This window comes from Branchiostoma floridae, chromosome 11 (genome assembly GCF_000003815.2).
Source record: "Branchiostoma floridae strain S238N-H82 chromosome 11, Bfl_VNyyK, whole genome shotgun sequence".
NCBI lineage: Eukaryota > Metazoa > Chordata > Leptocardii > Amphioxiformes > Branchiostomatidae > Branchiostoma > Branchiostoma floridae.
The window spans coordinates 11,519,128-11,539,249 of record NC_049989.1 but is presented as its reverse complement, the minus strand read 5'-3'; the positions used below and the strand labels follow the sequence as shown (position 1 = coordinate 11,539,249).

Below are 20,122 nucleotides of genomic sequence, written 5' to 3'. Positions count from 1 at the left end.
CAACCTCTGCTTGGAGAGTAATATCACCTAGAATTCCTGTTGCCGCACATGCGTTCTGATCTCTGTGAAAGGGATTATGTAAATCAGAGCCCTTCATTCAATTACTGCAGAAAAGTAAGGTGCTACGAAAAAAAGTGTGGTACTATGAACTCATTTGCATCAGACAGAGCCACACTTTTTTTCATAGTACCAAACTTTTTTCCGTACCGCACTTTTTCTGAACCACTGGCTGGCTAATTAAAAAGTGTCAAATACCCGTAGGACACTGTAAGGAACTAGTAATTGCTCAGGGGAATAAAGTGGGGCACAACGAACAGTTGGGATGGCTTCTTGCATGTGGAAGTCAGAACTGTCGTCACACCGGGCTGCATGCTGAACCTCTTGTTGATCACTGATGTCTCATTTTTTGGATCCACGAACCAATTGCAAGGAGCTCCTTGCACGGACAGGTCCGGTTGTGTAACTGGTTTGCAAAGCGGGTCCTTCATCTGCACAGTGACATGTCGGTTCAATCTTTGACAAAATGTAAAAGTTTGAAACAAAGTTCAAATCCATGACTCTGAGCACTGGGAAGAGCAAAGACTGGGACACTGGCTCTCTCACAGTCCTGCCAAGTTTATGGCCTGGGAGCAGACTAGACTTGCACTGTGCAGACTGAAAACTTTGAGTGGGAAAATGTAGGTGCACAGAAAAAAAATGGGTGCACAATATGATATCAAGTAGCATGTCAGCAAAATGTGAAGGTAGAAGAAAGATTTTTTTTATTGAACTTAAGTTAAGTCTTACCTTTTTATACGCACCTTTTCTTACCCTTTCTTACATGAACCTGCACAAGTATCTACAGATGTACACTCAGTCAAAAATTAGGTGAAAAGCTCCAATTGTAGATCTAAGTGAATGAAAGTCACATTGTGCAGATCACCCAGTATTTGAACTGTGAGCCTTGTTTACAGTATTACAATTATATACTAGATGACAAAGTTCTGAATTGCTTTGTATTTTTCCAGATGAGTATGCCACTATGGGAGAGGCCAAGTTCAGGGCCATGTTCCAGGCTGCTGTGGACGACCTTCCTGACAATAAGAGGCTGAAGGACTTCCTTGTAGACAACTTTGACACATACTTCAACAAACTGTGGAGGTAGACTCTTGATTAGAGTTGAAGCTGAGCATGAACAATAAAAGACCCAATCTAATTCTGTTAGAAAACTTTTTTAGGAGTCAGTACTAAAAGTATTGTAGATCTCAAAAGTTTACTCTTGTTGCAAATATTACTTTATGGTTTACTAGTATGACTTAATCTATTTTCAGTAGCTACATTGACTGTCTTGTATTTAGTGTTATCCATAGCCTCTATACATGTAAGAATAAAGCATGATCATCATATTTGAACCTTTTTATAGACAAAATTAAAGTTGTAAATTACTTATGTCAACCTCCCACCAAACTGTATAACTGTAGATTATCCTGATGCTTTTTTTGTTTGTTTTTTCAAAGCTTTGTGATTTATAGAGGTATATAAATGTGTTTGTCATAACATTGTTTATCACAGAAATGTCCAAGGCATCACCTCAGCACATGACACAGTGCCAGGCTCTATCGAACGCCGCTACAACCTGCGGGCCGCCGACGGGTTACGATCGGCGCTGTCGTGGGTGGGAACGTTACCCCAGGCCGAGCAGATGCCACACTGTGAGTTTGTAGTCTGCTGTACGGCTTGTCTGCTGTGTCTGAGTCACACAACTGATAGAATACTATAAATCTGGATAGCCTGATTTAATCACGCTTCTTAGGCCCGTCCTACATTGCCGCGCGGGGAGGAGCCTACCAGCTCCGGATAGCGAAGTTTGCATTACACATACACTTGAATCCATGATATTGCAAATATATTTCCCTATATGACTACTGTCCTAGAGTTTAAGACACTGTGAGATCTCGTTTTCCTTTCTGCTGTGAAATAAAACCACCACAAAAGTAAATGGATTTTTACCATTTTTGTACTACACAGTGTAACGCAGTACTTCTTCATTGGTAAACGTATAGAAAAGCCTTTTGGTGAAACACACTAATATGGTTGACATTGGACACAGAGTTAGCATGTTGCTGGTTACACCACACTGCATGACCTATATTACAGCTAGACCTTATACATATAATTTTTGGTATTCACAAATTTTGATTGGGCAATACACTTGGCAATACTGGATAAGCAGGTGATAAAGTGTGACTGAGAGTGTTTGAACCATGGCATACAAGTTAACTACATTACAAGCTAGAGCATACTCCTACTCTTGAATAACTTTTTTCTTACACATGTCCAAATTAGTTACCTAAGTGATACACACATGTGAATAGTTGACAAAAAGGACTGTGATGTAGCCACCGCTCGCAATTGAAATTATCATTGTGCAAGACCGACAGTTTGTACACTACATTTGGCAAGTTGATATATCATTTTGCTTCTGTTGTTAACTTTTACTCCCCTTACCTCACACCAGACCTGAACCTGTTCCAAAGATGGTTTCCATCAGCTGAAGGTTCCGATGCCCTGCTGGACAACATCATTTCCTCCAAGAAGGATGACCTTGACTGTTTGGTGACCTTGACACAACTGTTGAACCTCAACAAGCAGGCAGTAGCACTGCAGAAAGTTGCTGCAGCATTCTTCAGGTTGGTTTGAAGAAGTAACGCAACATATCAAGTTCAAAGGCTGCTTAGCTAACTCGTCTTTTAGATCCTTTGTTTTCTCCAAATCTATATTGGGTATGAGCACTAGGGAGAAGGTTATGGTGGCAGGCAGCAATGCTTCAATTTCATCAATATTAGGTGGAGAGAGTTTTGGAAAACAGACCTCTTAGACCCCGTTCACACTCAAAAAAATGAAGCAGCTTCAACATGGAAGCCGCTTGATCCGGATCGTTTTCTTGAGTCTGAACGCTCTGAGCGGCTTGGATTTTCACCGATCCGGCTCGTTTGCAATCCATCCCTGGGAGGTAGTTTGAGACACTTGTGAACAAGCCGCTTGGCTGAAATCGCGAGTGTGAACGCAATGTGGCTAGATTCTATGTAAATTTCCGATTTGCCCCCTGTTGGAGGTTATATATCCATGTATCGAGAGCAGGAACACACGCCACATTGACAGGTTTGCTCACGTTACTAATTTTTGTGCCCAATGATAATGTCTGGATAGAAAGAAAAAACGCTGTAGGGTCAAGGCAAGTGGAATGGGAAGCAAACAAAGCTTTTTTTATCACGCGAAGAGAGAGGAACCACAGCAAGCTAAAAAAAAATCACAAAAAAGAAGCATATCTTTGAACAGATCTCTCTCTGGATCATGATATAAGACTATTAAGAGTGGGTTTGAGAAAACCTACAAACAATGTTGTACAAAAAGTACCTGAAGTCCAGGTACGGAATCACAATCAGCTTGGATTGTGTGCGATTAATCTGATTGTCTGTGATGAGTGTGAACGTAATTTTTTTGAAGCGGATTGCACGTTCAAGCGGCTTCCACGTTGAAGCCGCTTCATTTTTTTGAGTGTGAACGGGGTCTTAGTGCTACTGCTGCAGCAGCAGAACTTCCACCTTTGATACCTTATGTTCTGGACATGCCATGGTTGTGATTTTTGAATGGTAGATAGCTGCTGTGCTGTTGGTATGGATGAGCTGTTTTTTTTCCTGTTTTGATATAGGAAGTTTGTTTTGTCTGCCTTGAGGTAGAAGTTGAATTTCCCAGTTTACAGGACTTACAATTCGGACATTTTGTATCCAGGAGATTGGAGCAGGCATATGCCAACTGCCTGCAGGGAGACACACAGGAGCAAGCAGCAGAATTGAGGGAGATTGTTCTCAGGTTCCTTACTGTGCTCAACATACAAAGGGACCCTGCAGTCAAGGTGACAGTGGAACTTATTTTGTTTCAGTCTTTGGGGATGCTAGCATTGTAAATTTGCTATGATTCTTTGTTACATAAGGGTAGATCTACAACCATCAGTTATGATTATGTTTTCAAAATCTTTCTTTTCCAAAAGAAAACTTAGTCATTACATAATGGAAGGTACATTGTACTAGTAACAGTTACTTCAACAACTGGATAGATTTTGAAACCGGGCCAACATTTTAGATAGCATATGCTACCTTTCTTTAGCGACTGACGAGAGGTCGTAGATGCATATCTTACTTATCTAATCATTTCTCACCATAAGATTCTAATGTTGTGCATACTTCCTTTCTTGCCATGTGTACTCAGTGGGAGAACACTGCATATGAAGACCTTGTGGCAGCTTTTGTCTCCCTGTATGTGGACCTGAGTCTACTGGTGACAAGAACACAACTCGGGTAAACTTCATATGCTACTTAGAGTAAAACTAACTTGACTCATTTTGGTAAAAGTCAAACAACAATCACATAGGCCCGATTGAAGCTATTGTGAATATTTGAATCAAAGAAAACTGTTTTCTCATTTGCAGCACTGAGTCCGTTGTCAATGTGTCACAGTCCATAGGAAACTGCATACTTGTATGGCTTGGTGAGTAACTATTTTTAAGGTTTGTAGAAACAAGCAATAGTCAGTATATCTATAGTATTCAGCCCACTTAGTCTAGATTGTGAAGTCCTAGTTTTGATGCAGAATGAGGTAAGCACATGCACAATGATCATATTTCAAATGTTTTTCATATAAAGATGATAACAGCACATGAAGTAGTAGTTTCTGAAGTGTTAGTCAATTAACCTTCTTCATACTGGGTTGTGTCATAATACCCCCTTCACATTATATACGATCTTCGGACGTTCTTCGCGATCGCAGGAAGGTCGGCTGATTTTAAGATCTTAAGATGGTCTTGCGTATTTTTCGCCTCAAAACTGTCCCCCTCACATATACGCGAGGCTCGTGAGATCGACGGTGAATAAATCTATGATAATAAACCTCCCATGACCTCTTGCACGCGGACAAGGTAACACAAAACGTTCCTAAAAAAAGGCAAGAGATCATTAAATGTTGCTTATTTTGTTGTCGTAATCTTTTTAAACAATGAATGGAATGCGCGGGCATAATAGAAATGACGCAAGAAAAGAAAGTGTGTCACAAAGTCAGCCTACATACTGCCACAGGGGCCACAATGTTAGAATTACCCTCACATTCCCAGAAATTCAATATTTGTAAACAAACGGAAGTCGGACGAACGTCGCCCGAACGTTGCCCAACTGACGGGCGTTCGCCATCCGATTTACGCTCGATGATTAATAACTATGTCTTTGCTCGCCTATCGGTCTTCAATCGTTGGATTGACGCAAGACTATTGACCGATACCCTTGCAAGGTACGCACGATTTGTACGCACAATCTGCGACTCGGTAACAGCTGTGCGATTTTGGAGATTTCCTTCGACTAGTCGCATATGTTAAGAACATGTTTCGCTGCACCGCGACCGTCGTAAGACTCCTGGAAACTGCCGGCGATCCCTAAAAATCGCAAGATGATCGTGAGAACACCGGACGTCTTACTCACGAAAATGTCAATCAGAGTTCGTAAACTAGTCTTCCGATCGAATCGCGCCTATTGTGAAGGGGGTATAAGCATTGCCATTCTGCACTTACAAGAGCACATGGTAAGGGAAGGTTAAATCAAGTATCATCTACACCTGTAATAGACTGATCCCACACCCCCACCTACCTTAGTCAAAACACAAACATGCAAATATTTAATGGAGGTGCAGCCTTATTGGTTAAACAGCTAAATGCCATGCTGTCATTGGTTGAACTGCTAATTGTGATGGACAGTCAGGATTGGTTTAAATGAATATGATTGAAGTGTTGTGATGATGTGAACCTCTTGTTGTGTTTGTTGCAGGCCACTCCCCAGCTCACATCCTGGATGTACTTGTGCAGTTGGAGGCTGACAGTGGGAGAGATGGGGCTATCCTCACACCTATCTACAGGTAAGACTTGTCCCAAAGAAAACATTTTCCTGGACTGAGAAGATTTCAATTCAGTTCAGTGAACGACCTCTGGTTGAGGTCAAAACATGTTGCTTTTTTGTTAGCTAGTAGTAATGCTAGTTCACCTTTATCTGTTGGGTAACCTATATCTGTATTATTTTCTAAAAACATGGTATTTTGATCTATCATTGCAGGAGATTTCTGCACACTGCCCCCTCACCCTTGACTCACCAGTCTTACATTAGATACATGTGTGCTGTGTGCAAAGCCAGGGAAGTCATCCCGAAAAACTCACTCACATGGAAGACATTACAGAAGGTACTGGGCATGAACATATCTGTATTTCTTCACAACGTCAGTGCAAACAAGCAAATATATATGTTGTAATCTGGCTATTGATATCATTACTCTGTGCCTACATGTAAGTGTTACTTTGTACGCACAAATCAAAGGACGTCATGTTCATACTCGAGTTTCTCTTTTTGTATAAAAATAATATGCCGCTAAAGCATAGTGCCGACAATTTTTAGCAGTCTTTCTGCTGCAGAGTTGATTTAGCAGTGGATTCGGTACAGAGATTGAATTCCTGATCCAGTCTCTTCTTTTCTCAGAATCAATGGTTAGAAATAATCTACCGTTTATGTTTGGGTCCCCAGGCAGCCCTCAGTACACCAGCGCCTCCTAGCTTCCTGTCCTGGTTGCGCAGGTGCAGTACTGACCTGATGGACCAGGTGCCAAACACTCCCAAGTGGAGCAGCTCACATGTCACTCAGTTCATCATCCAGGAGGCAAGCCAGAACTTCCGAGAGGAGCTTCTTGATGTGAGTTATGTTACTAGTAAATAGCACATGGTAAACATGTCACATGAACTAAGAAATTGTGTTGATTCTAACAGTGTTAACAAAACTTGTACAATGTACAGTCATTCAAATGTAGCAGTCAAGGCAGACACATCAAGACTTTGTAAGTCCTATACTAACATGTACACATGTAAACTTAGAAGTTTTCACTGCTTTATTTCAAACAGAAAAATGCTTGAGCAAGGTTCAGCTATGCTTTTTAACCTCCTTGCTTACATGTAGTAAGCTACATCCTTTTCAACTAAACCTTAAAGTTTGGGAAGAGATTGGCTTTTTTGCAAGTTTCTTTTCTGCGCAAGCGTAGGTTGATCTTCTTTTCTAGCATCTTCTCTAGATCTTGTTTTCCAGGCCTGAACCTGGATTGGCTGAAACGCATGTGCAGGATATGAACTAGTGTTGTTGACCACACCACCACTAGTTTTAAAACCAGAAACTCTGATCTGACCAAACGGTTGTATCTGTGTTCGTTGAAGAGAGTGTCTTCTACCTCTGTATGGGTTAACAGTGTTGGACGTTCCTTGACTCTCAGAAGTAAACAAAGAGTTTGTGAAACCAGTCCTTTCTTGTTTGTGCTTTGCCTCTGTGTAATCTTTTGGTTCTTTTGTTTGACTGGTTCCTGTTTTTGATACTTGCTGTCTAGCCTTCCAGATAATGGGTGCAGGGGGGAGGTTGCTTTCTTTTTCTGACTTGGTAGGAAGCTTGTCACGTATTAGCCCTTCAAAGCTTTGCTGGTAGGGTACTTTTGACATCCCTGAGTTCTCTTCAGATGAAGGTTGGGAGGCTGTTGAAGATGAGATAGTTGACAGATCATCACACCCCTCTCTTTTCTTAGCATCTTGCTTTGTATAGTGCTGACTTAGTGTCCTCTCGGTAGTTTCTGATGAACTTAACAGTGTTGATGTACTGCTCTTGGTTTGTTGCGGTTTGGTCATGATTTTGTCGTTCACATTTGTGGTGGTGTCTTTACTCTTGTCAGGTTGTATATTTGGAGCAGAAACTGTTTTCTCCTTTGGTGAACGTCTGTTTTGAAGTCTGGACAGTGGCAGGTGTTTATGCAGCTTCCTCATTCCTTTCTTAACCAGCTTGATCACATCGTCATATGACACCCCTTCAGATAGCTCCTTTTCAATGTTTTCCAACGTTTGGTACAGAAAAGACAACACTTTGGAAACCTCAGCAAGTTTCCTTCCTTTTGATACGTTGTCATTTTTCAGTCTTTTGTTTTCCTCCTTGAGCGATGATTGATCTGGTGTTTTCTTTTGATCCGTTGTGAGTTTTTCAAAGAGGAAATTGTAGTCGATTTTGAGAGCATCACAGAAGTGTCCAAAGGCATCGGGACCCCTCAAAACAAGCAGGTCTAGAAACTTTTCAGCTTGTTGCCTTCTCGTTGGCTCCATTTGTATCTCTTCAAACATGTCGGAGTTGAAGACCTTCTTTTCGATTAGGTAGGACTTGATGTCTCGTACACGGAGATTATTCACGATGTCGCGCTGGTGATCTCGCAAAAGTTCCACGTCCCTTTCCTCCATTTTGGAAAGTTTTCTAAAAGGGTTCAAGAAATTCCATTGAGTAAACTTCAACAATTGTCATCCATTTTTTTCGAGTGTTTTATTGCCCTTAAACATTACATACTCAGAAATTACTGATCGTTACCTTTGTAACTTCATGTAGCTGCCAAAACCCCTTGCCCCACCCATTCCCCACTCACATTCCCAAAGCACATGGACATTTTGAACGTAATCCTCAAAATGGGATATCTCATTTTGATTTGTAGTCTTTCATGGGCAACCAGAATTGCTGCATGCACTCATTAGTTAAAATTCATCAATTTTTGTCTAAAGCTAGCTGTTAACTGCCATTCCAATGTTGAAATGAGGACGTCTCGTCTAGTTAAAACATGTGATTCAGCCAAACTAAGTAAATAGTGCAAACTTTGCTCTTTGGTCAGTTTGCTGTTACGTACAAAAGTCGAGTGGTCCAAAGTTTGCTGCTTTACATCTGCTCCCCTGATTGTGACAAACACTACTGAAAAGTATTACTTCTCCAATTTGTTGAATGTGTGTACCATATTCTCTTGAATAAAGTACACACTTTTTTAAACATTTTAAAATCCCCAAAGGTGCTGCAAGTTGCCAAAGTTGGGGTGTTTACTTTATTTAAGGTTATTGGACAGATGCAAGAAGAAAGACCTCAAATAATACAACGTGGTGCTACAGTGCTAGGAAGGATGCAAAACTATAATCAATGTAACTTTTTCTTCTATTCTGTGCGGTTTTGTAATTTGCAGTACTGTAGGGGATTCACAATTTTGTAGACACAATGCCAGTGGGGAATCCTGACATTTTTACAAATGATAAGCGAGGATATTGTATAAAAGTCCTTGATTTATGCAAAATTACCCGGGGAAAGAGATAAGAAAACATGATGTATACTTTAAAGAGAAAATACAGTAATACTTTTTTACTTTTCTTTTTCAAAAGCTCTATCAGTCTATGTTGTAACAACACTATGACTAAACAGAAAAGACGTAGAGAAATGTAACTTACCCGTTTTGTCTCTCAAAGTTTCAAACCTTTGAAGTACTTCTCAGGATTGACATGGAGCATCACAAGCAAGAGGAGTAGAAAAATACCACATCTTCTTTAAGTTTCTGCATCCTTCAAGCTTTTGAGCTGCAGAGTTAAGGAAAGGGATTTTCTTCCTTGTCAGGTCTGGTGTCTTTTCTGTGTTGTCTGTTCCCCGTTGCTGGGGACCGTTTTGCACTGTTGACTCAACACAACAGAACCAGGTCTACCTGTGCAAAGTACACCCCTCAAACTGCGCATGTCTGTATCTCTATATTTATCTCGTTTGTTTAAGAGTTAGAACCTATTGTGTAACTGTCATGGCGTGGGAAAGAAGAACACAGCATTGCTTACTCAATTACTGCGGTCTTTTCAGGCGCAAACTTTTGCTTTCTCAACAGTGTGTGTATACAAAACAGTTGGAAATATTTGCTCAGTCACTTTGTTAGTACTCTGAGACACGGCATTAAGAAAGTAGACAAGGCAATTATTTGTCAATTTATTAGACCTTTGTAGAAACTGTGATGTGATGTGTTACCTGGTGAGCCAATTATACACCTGCCATACAGATGCACGTGTGTTTTCACACCTAAATGTCTTTGAAATATGACATCTATTTCAAGCTGACCAGTGCATTAAGCCATTAGTAGGATATACACTGTCAGGCTATACAGAATACGGATACAGAAGTTGGTGTTGTAAGTCGAAGGCCTGATATACTGACTAGTACAGATACAGCTACAGTGTTTTAAGCTTAAGGGTGGAAATATTGGCCATACAGAATACAGATACAGAAGTTGTTATGCCAATAAGCTTAAGGCCCAATATACTGTCTATACAGATACAGATACAGAAGTTGGTTTGTTATGCCTAAGGCCTAATACACTACCTACTATACAGATACAGAAGTTGGTTTGTTATGCCTAAGGCCTAATACACTACCTACTATACAGATACAGAAGTTGGTTTGTTATGCCTAAGGCCTAATACACTACCTACTATACAGATACAGAAGTTGGTTTGTTATGCCTAAGGCCTAATACACTACCTACTATACAGATACAGAAGTTGGTTTGTTATGCCTAAGGCCTAATACACTACCTACTGTAAAGATACAGCAGTTGGTATGTTAAGCTGTTAAGCTGCCAAATTTCCTAGCTCAAAACAGATACAGACTGAGAAGCTGGTGTTTTATAAACTTTTAAGCCAAAGAGTGGAAATACTGGTTAATAATATACATATACAGATACAGATACAGAAGTTTGTCTGTTAAGCCAAAGGCAATATAATGCCTATACATGTACAGATACAAATACAAATACAGAAGCTGGTGTGTTAATTAGGTCGATTGGTGGATGTACAGACTATACAGATACAGAAGTTGATGTGTTAATCTGAAGGACGGATATTATGGCTATACAGGTAAAGGTATATGACACCTTCAGATAGCCAAATGACTATTGTTACATTTATACCAAACATATTTTAACACTTTGACATGTATAGACTCTATGTATTTCTGGTGTACATTTAGTACATTCCCTTTGGAACGAGCTGATATTTTCTCAGATGTCTAACCTTTCATTTTCTTTCTTAAAGAAATTGTTTCTAACAAATTATTCCTAGGGTAGTATGGTTTAGAATGTTACTATGAATGTATATATATATATATATATATATTTTCATCCCTTTGTGTTGTTGTTTACTCCACAGCTTTTGACCGAAGGTCTTGAGCAGTCTGAGAGTGTTGAGCAACCAGAGGTCAAAGTTCAGGCAGAGAAAGAGACTAGGCTTGGTGGTGACACAGACCTGTTCTTTGTGGACACAACAAAGGATGGGGACACAGCAGTACAGGTGCAGTACTGGTGGATTCTGATAGAGGCACACCATTTTAGATGAATCTTTCACTAAATACAGACTTTCAAATAAGAATTACAAGACAAGAACATACTTCTGAAGAGAATACAAGAGAGTACATGTCACACCAGTCTATATACCAAATCCATATAAGGTCTATTGATTTTTTTTTCCGTATGCAGTCGTATGCACAATATGCATCTCATACACATCTTGATCGTTTTGTGCTAGTTTTAGGTATGCAGGCATATGGACAGTACAGTCCAGTAGCTTAGGTGTACCGTAAACTGACACAAATCGGTTGAGGTGCGAATTGTGCGCACAACAAGAAAATGTCAATACGGACCTCGTACGAACTTGATATACACGCTTGTGTGATAACTCCTTAAGGCCTGTGTTAGAATGACAACAGTATACTGCTGTGCGACTATTGGTGTGAGCGAAGATTGTCTGTAATATGCATACGGTATCTGCAAAGGAAATGACGAGAGGAGGCTTCATAGCATATGACCCACTTCCTTTCAGTTTACTTTACACAGGAGGAATATTTTCTGGCTTTTGCTGAAGATTTGCATGACCAGCATAGAGATGGCCTGTCTTCAGACACAGAAACTTTCACCCAACTGTTTGATTTTGTTGGTCAAAAATGGGCCTATATTTTACCTACTTATGAAAGGAATTTCAAATTTCAGCTATGAATCTCAAGGTAGAACTGTTACAGTATCTCCCAATTGGAAAACTCATCTTTTTCTGTTTCCCTTTTGAAACAGATATTCACATGTTCTCAACTAGAAACAGAAGTTCTATCACACGATGTGTGGAATTTCCACACAACGTTTGCAGTTTTCACACAACGTGTGGAGATTCAAAACGTCATGTGGAAAGCTGCCCATGTCGTGTGGAAACTCCACACGTTGTGTGATAGAATTTCTGCACATGGGACTGTGATTATATTCTAAGGTCCTGTTTGTGTTTGTATTGTGTAGATGGGAACAGATGAAGTGGACCACAGTGGGAAGGAGACCCAGCTCCTGGGGCAGATCCACTCTCTGCTGGGGGGGATCAACGTAGGGCAGGACATGCCTGAGGAGAAGGAGGGCAGTGAAGATTCAGATGTGGAGGAAGTAGAGTTCCAGGTAAGATATTGGATGTGACAATATTGTTTTTTGTCACCAGTATAGAGACTTTTGCTCCATCTTTACAGCCTACTCGGTGGAACTACAGTTTTATTGCTGTAGTGATACTGGCAATAAAACATCTCTTACTAAGTAACCACCTGCAAGATATGTCATTCGTGTCTACAACCACATCTGGTTTGAATTCGGTGTAGCCAGTGGCTTGGGTTCGTGCCCAGGACTAGACATGACTGGAAAATAAACATTGTATCATCCTTTTGTAGGGGGACATAAAGCCTTTAACCTCATTTTTTGGGAGCTTTAGACCTTAGCCTATAAAGCATCAAACCTCTTTACATAAAGAACCTACATATGTATTGAGAAAAGTGGGGATGACCCGGTGTGTTAGGCCAAAAACACAAGTCGTAGCAAAGCCGCACTACCGCTAGTTACTAGAAAATGCTTTGTGCTTCACTTGAGGATGACGGCTTTATATTAAATGTCTTTCTGGTTGATTTTCAGGTGCCAAAAAGTAAAGCAAAGAGAAAGGAGGAAGTTGCAGAGATCGTGGCTCACTCCCTGCAGACCTACAGGAAGCACAGTGTCAGGAGCAGAGCTCAAGAGGAGAGGGACAGCACCTCCGGTCCATGGGCTATCAAGAGCCCCATCTCTCCTCTACAGGGGAGGGCAGCAAGAGCAGCAGCAAGAGCAGCACAGAAGGACAGCATGGACAGCACAGAGGAACAGACAGTAGATGTAGAGAACAGCAAACTGGGGGCCAGTGAAGACAGCATGTCAGCCACAGTAGGAGAAAGTGTTTCTGAACAAGAAATGGAAGTTGTCAAGATCACCTCTCTTGACAAAGGAAGTGGCAGAAAACTTGTTAAGCATGGAACAGACATTCAAAAGTCTGTAGAAAAGCCACATAAGAAGGGTAAGAAAGAAAAGAAGAAAGGCAAGAAGAGTAAGGAGGGAGGTGGCAAGGAACAGGATAAGCTTGAGAGAAGTTTTGAAGACATTAAATGTCTGGAAGGAGAGAGCTATGACTCCAGCCAGGAGAGTGTTGAAATGATGGCATTCAAGGCGACTGCGTCCGAGTTGCTTCAAGACGTGGAGAAGTTTATGAACACCACCAAGGAGGGAGAACAGGAACTGCAGGTGGACATCAACAAAGAGGGAAGTAAAACAGACACGTCTGAAGGTATCAAAGAAGTTTCAAGTGCAGAAAATGTTGAAAATAAAGAAAACTGCCAAGAAGCTGAGATCACACTTAGTGAGGAGAGCCAAGTTAAAAAGGGCACTGAATCAGCAGTAGTGGAATGTGATGCTGACTCTGGCAAACAGTCAGATGCTGATGATGAAGAAGGATTCCAGTCACAGGGTATAAGTCACAATGAGGGGTCTCCCACTGTAGAAGAGCAGGGGCTTGTAGATATACAGGATGGGTCTGTTCCTGACTCCCAGTCCGATCCTGATGATAGCGTTACTCCAAGTATCCTGAAGTTGCATCATAAACTAGGCACTCCAGCAAAACCTAATTTGGACCAATCTGACATCATGCCATTGGTAGTTGAAGCAAATGGAAGTAATACTGGTGAAGAAGTAGAACAGGAACTAGATGAAGAAGTTGTTGCAGAGGCACCTACAGCTAACATCACAGAGATGGGGGAAACCCAGATGGAAAGCATCTTCAAGACCCCTTTGTCACCAGCTAGAGGAAAGCCTTCCCCTGCAAGAGCTAACCTCTCTCCCTCAAAGGCGTCCCCTGTGAAGACTACAAGGTTGGTGTCGTCGCCGGCAACCCGTAGACGGTGGCTGTCAACAGATGAGGAGCTCCACGAGCTGGCGGCAGAAGTGACGGAGAAAATAGCCGAGGAAAACAGTGAAGATGACGTGAAGAGCCTCGCTCCAGTTACCCCTCCCTCGAAGTCGTCAGACAAGCGGCGGCGCTCCACACTGGGCCAGAGTTACGGCAAGTACATCGAGAAGCAAACTTTCCCCGATGTTATCATGGAAGGAGCAGATGCTGGTGACGTAGTTTCTGACCAGACAGAGAAAAGTGAAACTCCTGCAGATGGGACTTTAACTAGCCAAGATTCACCTGAGGAGCACCCAACAGCAAAAGATCCGGACACTTCAAAGGTAGACGAGTTGTTGTCAGAGAGTGTGTGTTCTGATGAAGGCGAGGAGTCTTCCAAGACAGTGACGTCTTCAGGAATGAGTGCCAAGGAAACCAAGGAGAGGGAACCAACCCCCATGGTGAAACGAGAACGCCGCAAAACCTCCCAGCAGCAAACATTGCAGCCCGTCGGAGAAGAGCCCAATAGCGAGGCGGCTCCAGATTCTAGCGATAGCTCCCTGTCTTCTAACAACAGGAGGAAAAGTCTGCGCAGAAGGAAGCTAGAGTTGAACAACAAAAAAGAAGCTGAGAAAAGTAGTCAAAAAGAGTTGGAGACGCAAAGTGAGAAGTTGTCAGAGGAAACTGTTGCACAGTCAGAGGAGTCAGAGCTGGACACAGAAGACAAAGGAAGTCAGGAAACGTCAACATCTACAACAGATGTGACACCAAACACAGAAACAGCAGTTGTGGAGAGAGGGGAAGAGGAGGCTGATGTTGCAATGGCACAATCCAGTGACATGAGCTCAGAACAACTGACAAAAAGTGCAGGCAAGAAGCAAAGCAAAGTGTTACGGATGGTTAAGTCATCGCCAACTCCAAAGAGAAACAAGGGAGAGGAAGACAGGATCAAGTTGGTCTCTCCCCAAGGTAGTCCTGAGTTACAGTTTTCAACCAGTGGAGCCATCATGGTTAGGGTGAGCAGCGATTCTCCTGACCACAAACCCGTGGTCGTGCAGTCGCCAAGTGGTGAACTCATCATAAAGGCGTACAATCCTAAAGTGGTGGTGGCCCCAGATCTTACTGGTAATGCCAAGAGGCTTGACTTTGAAGGCACTGCTGATAAAGATAAAGGACAACCTGCTGAAGGGACGGGCAGCAAGAGAGATGCATCCTCGGCCGGCTTGGACGTTCCCAAGGGAAGGATGGTCCTCAGAACCAGATCTAAGTCACCCATCCCTTCAGACTCTAGCTCGCTGACATCTGTGTCATCCATGTCTGATAGCGGGACCAGGAGGAAGAGCAGGAGGAGTTTAAGGAAACTTGAGATGGAACCTGTGGTCCAGGAAGAAGACAACGATGACAATGAGCAAAAACCTATTGATACAACCCTTCCAAGTACCTCTGGCACACGTTCCAGAAGAAGCAAGGTACCCAGGGTTATGTTAGAGGACATAGGCTCCCAACACACTGACTCAGATCTTAGCGTTAGCTCACAGAGCAGTAGTAGTAGAAGGAGAAGCAAGGCTGCTGGCATTGCGGCCGATCTCGACGTCTCTGACAGCCAGGCAACCAGAAGAAGCATAAGAAAGAGAGCAACAGGAAGAGACAAGGAATCTCCACCGAAGAAGGTGAAGACAACTGGTGACGGAGAAGGAGATGTTGAGAAGATGAAGACAGAGATGGAGAGTGGTCCAGAGCTCATTGTCTTAGACAGTTCCCAGGAGAATCCACCTGAAGCGGGGGGTGACAACAAGCCAGCAACAAGGAGCAGGGTTAAAAGAGGTAACTATATATAAATGTGTAGATCTTGTATGTGTAAAGCATGTTCACAGATGAAGTAAGACAAGTAGTCATTCTTTACTAAAGATCACCACCTTTTGATACCAGGCATAAACTTAAGAACTGGCATTTGTAGCTCTCATCTGCTAACAGAAGATATGGTAGTTTTAACTAACAGTCACTAAAGTATTAGTATAAGAAATATGATGAAGCCTTAAAATGTGCTTGTACATCTTAAAATTATTACCCTTTTGTTTATTTGTGCTAAAAATGGTTTGAGCATCTTTTCAAATTTTATAATCAAAGTGTCTGCTATACTACTTTTTTTAATGCATGGCTCTAGTATTGTGCATCTTGTGCTTCTAATGCTCTTACTAATATCACTGCACTAACAGAAGCCTGTGTTTCATGTCTAACCTGTAGAATCAGAGAGCACGACAGTTTCTGAAGTGTGGTCTGATGTAGACATGTTTAGTCTGTCCCCACCTCACACCAGACGGGGCAACAGATTGAAGGCTGTGCATGGTGAGGTCCCAACATTTACAGTTACTCCAATTTGTATCAATCAATGACTGTTTTGTTAAGGTAAGTTACATACCTCCCAAATTTTCGATGTCTAACACCACATCTTCATCACGGGGAATGACCTGGTCTTATCACGGTGACATTCCCTGTGATAAAGATGTGCTGTTTATGTATGTACCATACCTTTACAAAACTGTCATTGATTGATGAAAATTGGATTAACAGTATTCATACATGACGACCAACATTTACAGTTTCTCTACTTGTGACTGTTTGTTCAAGTTCTGTTGTAACTAGGTTTGGATACTGCCTGTCACTTATTTGCCTGTTCAGCAAGATACTTGTATTACTCCACTACAGTAAAGTTGTAGCAATGCTATTTAGCTGAAGTACAGGAAAAAACATTTGCATTGTGCAAGACTTTTATAGATGTGTTTAATATGAGGTTTGATTATAGCTTCTTAGTAGTACTGTACACCAAGTAATGCTGACATACACGTTATCTGTTACAGAGCCAGTCTTTCAAATTATGCTTGTTCTATGTTATCTAGCAGGCTCTAGGAACTTACATCTACAATCTATTCTCATTCAATTTTAAGATGTAGTTCTAGTACATGTAATGTTTCTTCCTTCGTAAGAAAGCAATAATTATTTCTTCCCCAGAAACCTTGTCCAACGCCTCTAGTATGTCGGACATGAGCGCTGTAGACTCGGAACAGGAAGGCAGCATCAGCGCACGGACTCGCAGCTCCCGCAAAAGGAGATCAGAGCATGCTGGGAAACTCGCCAGGTGAGGTTCAGGGGTCAATGGCCTAGTGGGTAGAGTGTTCGCCTTGCATTTGGTAGGTCGTGAGTTCGATCCCTGGCCGAGTCACACCAAAGACTTTAAAAATGGTACATGCTGCTTTCTCTGCTTAGAACTCAGCATTCGGGAAGGAGTATGGAAGTTGAACACACGCCACTACCAGTGGACTAGCCCCCTGCTATAGTCATTGGACTAAGTTGTGTGGCCCAGGGCTACTGAAACGGAGATGGGCGCCACCCTATGCGCCATCAGGCATGGGAAGGACTTTGACTTTTTGGGGGGTCAGGGGTCAAGCCTGGTCTAAAGCAACCTTTTCATCTGTGCAAATCCAGTATCAGAAAAAATATGCTTTAAAGCAAATTTTAACAGATTTGTTTTTACTTTGCACTGTTCACTATTGTATTTAGGCAGTATTAGTAAAATTTGACAGTATTAGTAAACTTGATTCAATGAAGGACATTGTTTGATTTGAGCTATAGAATGGGGTGTGTTTTTTGCCAGTTGGTGTCAGAGAACTTAAAACATCAGAATATGTGTTTTTGTGTTTCAAGCTCAGGACAGATTTTGAAATATCTCAACTGTTTACATGTTGTGCATGCACTGCAGGGGTTAGCCAGTAACACTGTTAAAATGTCTCAAAAATATTGTGATGGAGACTAACTGACCTGCCCTGTTGCCCCCCTCCCCCATGCAGGTCTGCGGTGATGACAGAGATGGAAGCAAAGAAGAGGCTAAGCATGCTTTAAAAGTACCCCGTTGTATCGATGTCAGGACCTGGTGATTCAGGAATTAACATCTTCATATTCAAAACTCATTTTCTATGAAATTGATCACAATCTTACATCAATCATGGTTTTGAAATCTTCTCCTTACCACTACTTCTTGATCCTTCATGGTCTGACTAGCAAGACACTACAGTCTGACTGTTCAGACTTTCTGTATTGTAAGTTTTGTGAAGCATCATTAGATAATCTGTTCTGACATACAAAAACACTGTAGTTGCATTTTCACAGTTGTCAAAAGGCTTCTGCATGCATGATATAGTGACTGCTATAGAATTACTGTGAAATGTATATTCTTAATGTGGAAATACAAGTATGCTAGTATTAAGGATATGTTTCATATGAAGCCAAGTGGACCAATAGCTCTGAATACTCTGAATACATAAGAAAAGTGAAACGCTAGATCTTTTTCTAGAATCTCTATGTAACATAGAGCACAGCAAAGACAGGTGCCAAAGTGACCATTTGATCAAACTTTTGTGGTAATTTGTCCTCCAAGAAGATTAACTGGGAAGAGTCCAATAGTTTTGTTATACTTTTTCACTACAGTTAAGAGTTTTTGTTAATTGTTGAAACATTTATTGCAACAACTTGCCAGAAGTATGTAGAGGTTACAGTTGTAAGAAAGAAGTTAGTTAAGACAACAGTATGTTCGATTGTATGATCAAAGAAAGAAAAAATAGCCCGTTGTACTGGTATGTGTACTTTGGATGGCGCGAGGATGTTGCAATTGCAAATGTCTCTGATATTTGATGAGGCCAGAGATACTACACATTCTAAAAGAAGTAATTTGCCTACTTATAAGTCTTTGACACAGTGTATTGTGATGATAAAGATTGAAGAATGGTTATTGCAATGTGTAAGAAAACAAATCCTATTTTTTCCAATACAGAGAAAAATAATAGTTTCAACCATACTGATTACATGGATGACATCCCATGCACAACACAAAACTGACGTGCAAGCGTGCAAAGAAAAAAGACTTACATTATGATCCTAATCTTTTTTTTTTGAAACAGACAACAATTGATGCATATGTACATTGTAGATGTCATCCATGTAGTGAGGTCAGTGTGGCCTTACAGAGAAATAATGAAGTCACCTGTGTTTTTTTAGGTTGAATACAAAAATTGAATGAAGCGTATGAAGAAGGTGGTCTTGAAAAAAGTAACAAATTAAGTTGTAGACAATCCACTTCATCTTACTGTACCAAGCTTTGACAGAAAATGATCCAGTTATTGGAAGGAACCCTTCTGTTCGCTTGAGCATTATCAGTGTTCTATGATAATGATGATACTGAAATTGCTGAATATACTAGTATGAAACCAGTCTATAACGTTGAGAACTGTAACATAGAATGTACCAGTTATCAATTTGTTGTGACTTAAAAAGTTGAACCTCCCCTCCTTGTTCACACCATACAGACTGATGTTTTCAGTAAGGATGACCCTCATGGTTCAGGTTTTTTTACTGGTAACGTTAGTCTGTTAGTTTGGGACATCACACAGAAAATGAGTAATAAAGTTGCATTAACAGCACTGTATGCACATTTGGAATGATTCTTTAATCTTTAATTATTGTGAGTCATCAAATAATTTGGACACATAGTCAAATTCTTATACTACATGTATTTGTTTCCTGTTCTCTATTTCACCAAGGAGCTTTTATCTGATAAAAGCTCCTTGATTTCACAAAGGAAAACTTGAGAATAAGTTTCTTCTCCTTTACGCAAGTCATTGGAAGTTCCGCAAGAGGTCGCTACTGCACGAGAAACGATGAAGGCGGTGTCATGAGCAATCACGCCTTCGTAGATTACAGGGCTTCCCTCACCATTTATGGAAACCCGTTTTCCGTATATGGCAACAGGCAGCCCAACACGGAGAGGCTTGTTGCGTGTGACAACGGTATTGGTGCATGTATTTTGATTATCTGTCGCATAGCGGCGCTTCTGTACCGTCGACATGGCTATACACCGCATCGAAGCATGAGCCTATTATTTTCTCCAACAAAAAAGAATATCACCCCTGAAAATGAGATGCTCCTCCAAGCATCTTGAAT

At 41.3% G+C, this 20,122-nt stretch overlaps 2 protein-coding genes across 3 annotated transcripts; one reads left to right on the top strand and one right to left on the bottom strand.

Annotated features, from left to right (window-relative positions):
• Positions 1–1,007: 1,007 nt before the first annotated feature.
• Positions 1,008–19,605, top strand: LOC118425835 (the record flags this gene model as incomplete). 2 transcript variants are annotated; one of them, XM_035834942.1, is given in 15 exon segments in its annotated part: positions 1,008–1,140; positions 1,552–1,691; positions 2,498–2,669; positions 3,772–3,895; positions 4,249–4,337; positions 4,469–4,527; positions 5,850–5,937; positions 6,132–6,255; positions 6,594–6,758; positions 11,075–11,215; positions 12,205–12,354; positions 12,856–15,955; positions 16,376–16,477; positions 17,141–17,267; positions 17,977–19,605. In XM_035834942.1, coding segments are annotated over 15 exon segments (4,766 nt in total), but the record flags the coding sequence as incomplete, so codon positions are not given.
• On the bottom strand, positions 6,777–9,906 carry LOC118425836. Its single transcript, XM_035834945.1, has 2 exons — positions 9,344–9,906; positions 6,777–8,339 (listed from the first exon to the last, which is right to left on the bottom strand). The coding sequence occupies exon 2, from the start codon at positions 8,324–8,326 to the stop codon at positions 7,046–7,048; it is 1,281 nt and encodes a 426-aa protein (XP_035690838.1). The 5' UTR covers positions 8,327–8,339; positions 9,344–9,906; the 3' UTR covers positions 6,777–7,045.
• Positions 19,606–20,122: the final 517 nt, after the last annotated feature.